General features: G+C 46.6%; 1 protein-coding gene across 1 annotated transcript in view; it reads right to left on the bottom strand.

Annotated features, from left to right (window-relative positions):
• nfixb (nuclear factor I/Xb) overlaps nt 1-10,422 on the bottom strand; it is a gene marked incomplete in the record, with an annotated part of 110,906 nt that extends 100,484 nt beyond the window's left edge. The window contains 2 exon segments of the mRNA XM_030350166.1: nt 1,368-1,454; nt 9,418-10,422. Coding sequence (XP_030206026.1) covers nt 1,368-1,454; nt 9,418-9,420 — 90 coding nt within the window.
• Between the last annotated feature and the right edge of the window lie 242 nt (nt 10,423-10,664).

Below are 10,664 nucleotides of genomic sequence, written 5' to 3'. Positions count from 1 at the left end.
AAACTCCCGTTTCTGTTTCCCACGAGGCCATGCTCCCCTCCCCTCCCCTCTCCCACATCACTCCCACATTACTCCCACAGGAGGGGGAGTAATGAAACTAATGGCGGTAATAGTGAGCAGCTGAGAACAGCGAGACTGTGAACGACGTTATGATTGCTGCAAAATTACGGCGAAAAAAACATGCAACCAGAACTCAAACCGTCAAAGTTGAGTCAAATGCAACACTTATGAAGAAAAAAGATAATGGCTCATTGAGACTAATAACACTGTTTAAAGATGATGAACATTATGATGATGAAAATGCTATTATTAATAGCACTGCTGGTGTTAATAATGTGCTCTTAAAGGAAAACCAAACACTAGTTTGAGCTAGTCTCCTCCAACCAATAACATTTAAAAGGCCTCCAGACACTCTTCTGCCAGACGCTTTGTTTTCATTGAGGGGCGAGGCTGTGTTTTAGGGTGTAGCCGGAATGTTTGATCGACGTTACCTGCTATCCCAAAACTTCCAGTTCATTTAAGATGAAACAACGTTTTCAAGTTTATATTCTTTCAATGATCGATCCCCATCACTGTATCATGCAAGTACATCGCAGTTCATCTACAGTAAGACCTTTGAGGGTTTGGTTTTCCTTTTAGTGCCGTAGTGGTGGTGAGTCTCACCCAGTAGGAGTCAGAACCACTTAGTGGTGGTGGTGAGTCTCACCCAGTGGGAGTCAGAACCACTTAGTGGTGGTGGTGAGTCTCACCCAGTGGGAGTCAGAACCACTTAGTGGTGGTGGTGAGTCTCACCCAGTGGGAGTCAGAACCACTTAGTGGTGGTGGTGAGTCTCACCCAGTGGGTGTCAGAACCACTTAGTGGTGGTGGTGAGTCTCACCCAGTGGGAGTCAGAACCACTTAGTGGTGGTGGTGAGTCTCACCCAGTGGGAGTCAGAACCACTTAGTGGTGGTGGTGAGTCTCACCCAGTGGGAGTCAGAACCACTTAGTGGTGGTGGTGAGTCTCACCCAGTGGGTGTCAGAACCACTTAGTGGTGGTGGTGAGTCTCACCCAGTGGGAGTCAGAACCACATGGTGTTGAGTCTCACCCCAGTAGGATTTATTTAAGGTTCCACGTCTACGCATTACAAGTTGGGTTTACTGACCCATTTCGTCCTTGCGGACCCTCTTTGCGGACCCTCCTTGCGTCCACACCAAGGGCCAAAAAATTGTAACCTTGCGTCGAGGCGACGCAGCTGATTGGTCCCCTAACGTAAACCCGACGCAGAAGGGCAACCGGTTCGCGGCTGCTTGGTCGTCGCGTTGCGTCACCGTGGAACCATAACTAGACCCTTCAGAGACCCGGTGGGGGAGGTGCAGGGTGCTTACCCGGTAGGAGTCGGACACCACGTAGCACTCAGGGATCCCGTGGCCGCCCCGGCCCGGGTCCTCGCTCAGCAGGAAGGTTTCGGTGGTCTGCAAATAAAAAGAAAGCAAGCGTTCGTTAGGTAAACTAACGAAGGAACAGACGAACACAACAACACAGCAACACATTCTTATTGTTGTTACGGTTCACGTGTTTGGTCTCCATCACTCGTATTTTCGACCATTGTGTCTTTTATTTGAATTTGAAACAACATTTCTTTATAATTAAAAGTGATATTTTGAAGTTGATATCGTCTTCCATATTATGCGTCACACTTTGTGTTGTTATAAAGCGTATGGATTGAAAAGTCTCTGCTTGCACTGAACTGATCTGGATAAACACACACACACACACACACACACACACACACACACACACACACAGACAGGGCCGTGATGTATGCATCAGGAAGTGTTGCTCTCTTTAGTTTGTTGTTTCACTAAGTTGGTTCTTTTCAGCCGTGGTCATTTGTATGCTGGGGGACGCAGCGTCTGGGCAGCAGGGGCCCTGGAAGACAGATGGGGGGGGGGGGGGAGTCTGGGATCTGCTAGTACTGTCTGTGTCCCCTGTCTCTGGTCACCGCCCAACGCCCTCACTCAGACACACATTATGTATCAGTATTTATCAATATGCATGACTATGGACCAATAGTTATCAATACCTGACAATAAATATCATTAGTTATCAATAGTTATCAATGTGAATAAATATCAATATGTATTAATATGTACCAATATGTATCAATAGTTATTAATATGTAACAACAATACATATAATTAGTTATCAATATTTATCAACAGATATCAATATGTTTTATTAGTTATCCATATTTATCAATGATAACAATATGACTCAATAGTTTTCCTTAGTTTTAATTATGTATCATTATGTTTCTTTGTTGATCAATATGAATCATTAGTTACCTATACGTAACAATACATATCATTAGTTATCCATATTATTCAATAGATAATCAATATCTTCTATCAATATCTATCATTAGTTATAATTATGTATCATTATGTATCTGTAGTTGATCAATATTGATCCTATAGTTATAAATATGCAAAACGTATTTATATCAAGTATTACGTAATCAGACCAATCACATAAATTATGAAAGAAATACGGAGGAAGGACATTTCGAGCAGAAAACATATTTTCGTCCAAATGTGAGAGGAGATCTTTCGCTGTTTAGTTGTTTAGGGCTCAACCACAATAGAATCACTAACCGCATAAAAGAACAACATGAACTCGTTTTCGGTAAATACATAACTACTACCAAACTGCATCAGAATGCATGGTAAATAAGTTAGCATCACAGAGCACCACTAACACACAGTAACTCAACCCCCCGTGGGTGGAATTAACGTGGAACAACAAACCACAGCCTTTCTAACCAGCTCCACATGAACTTTGTTCGTTACTCCTTCAGACAGAGTCTGGGTAGGACAACACAACAGACTCCTCTAAAACGAGCCGGAATGGAGGACAACATAATTCTACGTCCCGCTAAACCTGGACCCCCGCCGTACCCCCGGGCAAAACGTATCCGCCAGGAGGAGCCTTTGGAGCCGCGAGTCTCTCAGCAGAACGTAGGGCTCTTCAAACCCAGATGAGGTCCGCTGACTGGGAATACAAACCCAATGAAATCCATTAACACTCACATATGGAGAAGTCCAACACACACACGACAGCCTCAAACTGACACAAGCAGACACACTCACGCAGACACAATGAAAACATACGTGTGCGCGGCCTGTACCACAACACATGCACGTATAAAATAACCCTGGTTACATGGCCAGACACGTGTATAAACACATACTCTATAATAAGATGCAGACTGGGGACCTCAGAACGCATTCCGCAGCAGACAGTGTGTGTGTTTGTTTATGTCTGTGTGTGTGTGTTTGTCTATGGCCTTTGTGTCTGAGTGTGTGTGTGTGTGTGTGTGTGTGTGTGTGTGTGTGTGTGTGTGTGTGTGTGTGTGTGTGTGTGTGTGTGTGTGTGTGTGTGTGTGTGTGCGTTTGTCTCTGTATCTGTGTGTCTGTTTATACATTTTTATTACATTCAATAAAACTGATCTTATGTCTTATGTGCTGTGTACTTAATGTACTATCAACCCAAGCCCTTAACTGAGACAGACCAATCCACGATAAAAATCTATCCAGCAGCAATTTGTGTCCCTTTAGCAATCTCAAATGGCTTGAGTTGTAGCTACTGATATATATACACAATTAGTTGATTGGTTAAAGGGGTTAAAATGTTCCAGAATAAAACAATAGGGACATTTTTCCCTGGATGGTTTGGCTCGTGGATGCAAATGTTATTGTTGAGAAACGTTCTTGGTCAGAAGACTTTAGAGCCAATGGCTGCAGTAGAAGAGGTTCATCATGAGGGTTTAACTGATCGCTTCATGTGAAACCTGCATTTATAGGCTGTCGTATTTTAATCGTCGTGGACGCAGAAGCCGAGGTAACCGGGCCATCGTCATCAATATCTGGGGACAGTCTTGAGGAAAAACATTGGCAGTTTCGAGGAAGCCGAAAACTAAAAAGGACGGATTCTCTCTATTTGTAATTCTCCTTGTCACCACTCTGCCCCTCTCTCTCCTTTCACTTCCCCTCCCAGCGAGATGAAATGTGAATTTAACATTCATTTAACTTCTAATTCAGTATCCTTTCGCAAAATGGCCTCCAACATCACACACTCCAGTCCGTCTCTCTGTCTCTCTGCTTCTCTCTCTATCTCCTCACAAACATTCCTGTGTATTTCACTCTCTGTATCTCATTACATTTTTGAATTCATGAATTATCTGTATCTCTCATCATTTCTCATATAGACACACAAAAACACGCACACACATACACACATGTGTGACCTTGGACCTCACAGGCTGTCACTCATTGGGCCAGAACCAAGTCCATAAGCCCTCCTAGTTTAAGCAATCCTTAACACAACAACAACCAGTCTGACGTCCATCCACACAGACAGCATTAGAAAACTGTAAACAAGTGTCTGTTAATTGTTCAAATCTTTGAAATGTTAAAGAAATGTAGAAATCCCCTTTTGAGGATCCGCCCGCCCGCGCAAATTAGTTTTCTTCGGGAGAATATCTCCGTAACGAAACAGGAAACATGGCGTAACTCTGTCCCCTTCAGTTGTTGGTTTCCGGCCCAGATTCTGTGCTGTCTCCACAAGGAACTGCTGGATCCCAGATTAGCTCTAAACTAGTCTCATCAGTTTTCAAGATTAATATCTAAAGTCTGATTTTAGATTAATATGTGAAGTCTCATGGCAGACGAGTTCAATCTGAGTGAATGGGACGTTTGACTTTCTTTTAATTCATATGTGTTTCGACCAAACGTGTTGCTGAAAGCGGGGATCAGTAAGCGTTTATTGGCAAACACAAACACAGCCAGCACTTATAAACTGTAAAAAAAGACTGCCCACTGTAGTAACACACTTATTAAAATCCCTCCTGAAAGCTTCTCCCACTCACATGAATGTGTTTCTTCGTTAAAAGCGAAACAAGGCGCAGCTACGCCCCTGGCAGTTGTTGGGTTCCGGCCCAGGATCTGTGCCGTCTCCCCCCAGAGGTTCTGCTATCACTTAGTAGGACAGCAGGATCCTCTAACCTAACACACATATATAGCCTTTGTAACTTGATTTAAAAAACCAACCCATTCCAACAGACTCTGGGTCCTGTGTCACAGCTCCTCACAGCCAGCCCGGTGTCATACCACCTTCACTTCATGAGGCCTGGTCTACACTCTACACATGCTAACCAGCTAACGACCCGTTTCCATTTAGTTAATGAGTTAACCGACCCGTGCAGATGTGGAAACCACATCAAAGTAGTATGAAAAGTGTGTGTGCATTTGAGGGTGTGCCTGCGAGTGTATGCACGTTTGTATCGGCATGCATTTGTGTTTGCGCAAGTGCTTGATTGTGTGTGTGCACATGAAGGCGTGAGTGTGTGTGTGTGTGTGTGTGTGTGTGTGTGTGTGTGTGTGTGTGTGTGTGTGTGTGTGTGAGAGTGTGTGAGTGTGTGTGTGTGTGTGTGTGTGTGTGTGTGTGTGTGTGTGTGTGTGTGTGTGTGTGTGTGTGTGTGTGTGTGTGTGTGAGAGTGTGTGAGTGTGTGTGTGTGAGTGTGTGTGTATGTGTGTGTGTATGTGTGAGTGTGTGTGTGTGTGTGTGTGTGTGTGTGTGTGAGTGTGAGAGTGTGTGTGTGGGAGGGGGGGGATGAGGGCAGTAGGTTGACGTGGAGAGAGCCCTAGCCAACAGCACCTCAGGGAGCAGCGCTGGAACATTTTGATATTTTACACCTGATACACCGGGGGGCAACGGTAATTAAAGGAGTGTGTGTGTGTGTGTGTGTGTGTGTGTGTGTGTGTGTGTGTGTGTGTGTGTGTGTGTGTGTGTGTGTGTGTGTGTGTGTGTGTGTGTGTGTGTGTGTGTGTGTGTACGTGTGCATGCGAGTGTGTATATGTGTGCGCGTGTACATGTTTCCGGGGCTTGCCACTGGTTCTTGTGTGTTTTTCTCAGATGTACGGCTGCCAGATTATTAAAACTGTGAAACCTGTTTGTGAAATCCAAAAAAAAACATCAAAACAATGTAACAAATATGCAAATATTTAAGCACCGATAAACAGTCGCTATGCTCCGTTTAATGAATAATGCTTTTGGCTCGCAGTCCCTAGAGGGACGCACATAAAGTCACTTCCTTTTAAGTTATTTTCCATCATGAGGTATGGTTGAAAAATGTTGAAAATATCGAAACCCAGAAAAAGGATGTAAACTGACTGGACAATGTGTTTGGTTGACATATAACTAAGTAGTCTGGGTCTACAGCCTGGTTAATCAGCCTGTTTCTAGACTTCTACAGCCTGTTTCTAGAGTTCTACAGCCTGTGTCCAGAGTCATAGCCTGGTTCTAAAACTCTACAGCCTGTTTCTAGAGTTCTACAGCCTGCTTCTAGTTCAGTTCTAGAGCACTGCAGTCTGGTTCTAGGTTGCACAGCCCTGTACTGGTCTTTATTTGCTGACTACACGCCTGCACATGGACAATGCAGCACACCAGCAAAATGTTCCCCTCCCATCGCATGGCTTCTGGTTGTGGCTTTTCAGGGTGATTTATCTGTTTTTGTTCAAAGGATGATCTCTATACTTTATTGTTTGCTACTGGTTCTGCATGCTGGGTTGACTGTATTGCAGTTGATTAACACATTTAACAAACCTCTGTTTGGTCGCCTCTGGTATTTGACCAGCCTTTATTGAAATGTAGAAGGTAAACTTCACATGAGTCAAGCGCTATGTCCATGAAGAGAAAAAGCATTTCACTAATGAACGGAAACATTATAGTAGTAGATTTAAAGTTTGATCACTGATCCAAACAAACCCATTTTGGAATGTTATTTGAGTTTAATGTAAGGTGTAAAAGTACTTCCTTTTGTCAGCTGATTGACAAAAAGCCCTGCAGCCAACGTTGCAACTCAATTATTGTTCCCATTAAGGAAATATGCAAGATAAGTTTACCTCCGCCAAGTTTAATTATCTGGTCTCCTCAGACGTTGTGATGGAGCTACCTGCCAGCATTCCACTTCACTAACTCCCGATATCCAATAATACACATGCACTTTAACCATTAAAACACCTTCACAGCTTTGTTAAAAACAAATATTTCCCCCGAACAAACTCCTGACCGACTCCTTCCCTGGTCCGTTGTCCCACTGAGGACATTCAGTATATATTGATGACATGATCACGTTGAGTAATGACATCACAGTGAGTGATGACATCACAGTGAGTGATGACATCACATTGAGGTATGACATCGGGGTGAGTGGGGTGATGTCAGGCGATGGTTGTTGTGTTGTTGGGGGTTAGTTGGGTTGTGATGGGATCGTTGTGGTTGTTGTCAGGGGTTAGTTGTTTTGTTGTCCGGGGTTAGTTTTTGTGTTGTGAGTGGATCGTTGTTGTGTTGTTGGGGGTTAGTTGGGTTGTGATGGGATCGTTGTGGTTGTTGTCAGGGGTTAGTTGTTTTGTTGTCCGGGGTTAGTTTTTGTGTTGTGAGTGGATCGTTGTTGTGTTGTTGGGGGTTAGTTGGGTTGTGATGGGATCGTTGTGGTTGTTGTCAGGGGTTAGTTGTTTTGTTGTCCGGGGTTAGTTTTTGTGTTGTGAGTGGATCGTTGTTGTGTTGTCAGGGGTTAGTTGTTTTGTTGTCCGGGGTTAGTTGTGTAGTCCAGCTGTCGCCGTCCCTGGAGACAGTGAACCCACTTGGGAGCTTTCTCTCTATCCCTCTCCAGACTGACGTGTATTATCAATATAATTTATAACACAGCCTGGTTCAGGCTTATTGTGTTATTGTGCCGGCCTCTATTCTATTCAGCGATGCATGTCAGACACTTTCATTCAAAGTGACTTACAGTGAACTCAGATCCATGTTATGAGGGAGCAGGCTAGGGTGGGGGGGGGCTCTTGCTCAAGGAGGCCTTCAGGTAGACTGAGGACTGCGGGTATTGATCCCAGAACTTTCCAGCTAGGAGACGACCTATGACCAATACTAGACTATCCTGCCTGCATCATCACAAAGGTCCTGTCTCCACAGGCCACGTTACACCCTGTAGCAGGCGTCCTGATAGGACATGTTGTCAGTGGATTACAGATGCCTTGAGGGGGAGGGGGAGGGGGACGGGGGGACGGGGACCCTGGCATCTGATTGACAGCTGCTGACTCTGAATGCGATACACTGACCGAATACACTAGGACGCGACCCCCAATCTGGTGCTGTGTTTAAAACATGAGGTGAGTTGATTACAGAATGACAGCGTATTGTAATCCCCAAGGACGCCGGCCCTGAATTCATGACCGGGTCCCGGGTCAACACGTCTTTATTCATACAAATCACCCCTCTTTTGAATGTGAAACTGAAACAGCGGATCCTGCTCAGCTGGGCCTGGATTCACTCATCAGCTCAGGCTGGTCACCCTACCGGACGAACCTGCTCTTTAACCCACTACCAACCCACTACCGATTACCAACCCACAACTAACCCATTACTAACCCACTCCTAAACCACCACTAAAGTGCCATTTACCGTTCACCCAATTCTAACCCACTAATCACCCACCCATAACCCACCACGAACCCACTAATAACCCATCACGAACACAATCCCAACCCACCAGTCAATTTGAGTGTTTACAGTGCATGAATAAGCTTTGGTTGATGATAAAATGTGAATATATATATAGATTAATATTGCAGAATATGTTAATATAAAACACATTGCATAAATTAGTAGGCCTAGAAAATGTGCCTTTCATCATTTTTGAAAAGGGCACTTAATTTCCAAAATGACATTATACAAAATAGAAAATGAATAAAAGCGTCTCACTCGACCGCAATTTAGAAGTTTAACTCAAACCGGCTCACCGGTTGCACACACAGAGCGGACAGGACCGCCTCTCCCAACAGGTTGGTTGAATTTGCAAAAGTCTGGCAAACTTCTACTCCAGCGACAGGGGGATATTAAAAAATACATGACTCATTTATTCATTCAAATGCATGACTCATTCATATCCCACCGCACACCGTGTCATGTAATTGTGCAATGAATATGTGCCTGCGGCGCCGCGGCAGCGGAGTGTGTGGGAGCCAGCAGCGGGGGAGGCGTGGTGTCGTGCCGGGAGAGAGAGCTCTCTGGGGCGGCCTGGCCGCAGAGCGACACCGGCCATGTGTTGACTGCTTTAAATGACGACAACCATACTAACGCGCAGTGTTTGACTTCATAGAAAGACACGCACACTCATAAGAACACATCGGTACCGTATATTCGCTATAGCAACTGGACGCCACCACGGCGAAGAAAACAGTTTGGTTCTCGACTCTTCACACGTTTTAAAAAGGGAGAGATAAACACTTGCAACATTTAGAGAGGGGCATTGCATCGTGCCCGCTGCTGCAGGCGCAGGTCAGTAACAGCATGATTGGTTAACAGAGCACGTACCATGGTGCTGCAGGGAAGCGGGCCAACACTCAAACTCCCATTTTCCTCTCGCAAAAGTTCGCTTTCGAAAAAAAAGTCGGGGAGAGAGCGCGCCGGGTGGACCTCGGTTCCGCCGGGCCTACCGGAAGCAGACGAACGGCCTTTTGCTCCTCGAATAGTTCCCCCGAATGTGATTTTTGCTCCGTTCTCGCCGTTCAACGCACACCAGATCGATCGTGTGATAGTATAATAATCCGTCGATTTGATCCAACTGTTAAGTAGACCGTGCAGCCGTTCCGTCCCGTGCAGCCCGGGCGCTGCAGGCTTGTCGGTGTCGGTGCAGACGGGTCGAGCTCTGTCGATCCGGTATCTCCTCACAGACCGTCCGGTGAGACACCACGTCGTGCTCCGCGCGTTTCTTGTTGCGTGTGTCTGTGTGTGGTTGCGCGAGGGGCACCGTGTAGCGACGGCGCTGCTCCCGGTCTGTCCGCGGATCAGCTGTTGCTTCTGCCCGCAGCGGGACACTCTCTCGTTGCGGTTCTCGGCTCGTCTCAACAAAGTTGGCGTCCCGACGGTGGTGCTCCTTCACCTGTCCTTGCGGTGTCACCAGTGCGTGGCAGAGATAGACCGACACCTCCACGTCTCCGCGCGGCCGTCGTGTGGAAGTTCAGCAGGTCGGAGGACAGGCGAGAGCGCGCGGCGTTTATAGACTCTTTAACAAAACAAGCGCTCGAGCGGCCCAACGTGATGTGTGTGCGTGTCTGTGTGTGCGCGCGTATGCGTGTCTACATGATTCGGTGTGGCCTGCCGTCAACAGACACTGGAAGTGAAAGTCAGTCCTGAGCGGCGCGGCGGCGCGGAGGCGCGTCGTGTCCGGGACGGGGAGCGCAGCGGCGGGCTGGTGAATTATTAATAACCCGGGCGCTCCGCTCCGCAGTCTGTCGGGCTCAACGAGTACCCGGGCGGCAGCTGGGGTTTAGGGGAATTAAATACGGGCTCAAAGTAAAGCAGGGACGCAGGGGATTAGTAGCTCACCGGCCGACCGGGAGGGAGGGAGGGAGGGAGGGTGGAGACGGCCGGGGCGGGGGACAGACAGACAGACAGCACCCTGAAAAAGACGCGAATTATCGCGGAGTCTGACTTGTGAATGAAACGGGGGTCCGGGGTCCCGGGAGCCGCCGTGTGTGTGCGTGTGTGTGTGTGTGTGTGTGTGTGGGGGGGGGGGGGGGCAGACGAGACCTTCACTTACAATAGATGTAGGACCTGCG

The sequence above is a fragment of the Gadus morhua genome, chromosome 2 (genome assembly GCF_902167405.1).
Source record: "Gadus morhua chromosome 2, gadMor3.0, whole genome shotgun sequence".
Taxonomy (NCBI): domain Eukaryota; kingdom Metazoa; phylum Chordata; class Actinopteri; order Gadiformes; family Gadidae; genus Gadus; species Gadus morhua.
The sequence above is the reverse complement of the archived record's forward strand: the minus strand, read 5'-3'. Positions and strand labels throughout refer to the sequence as shown.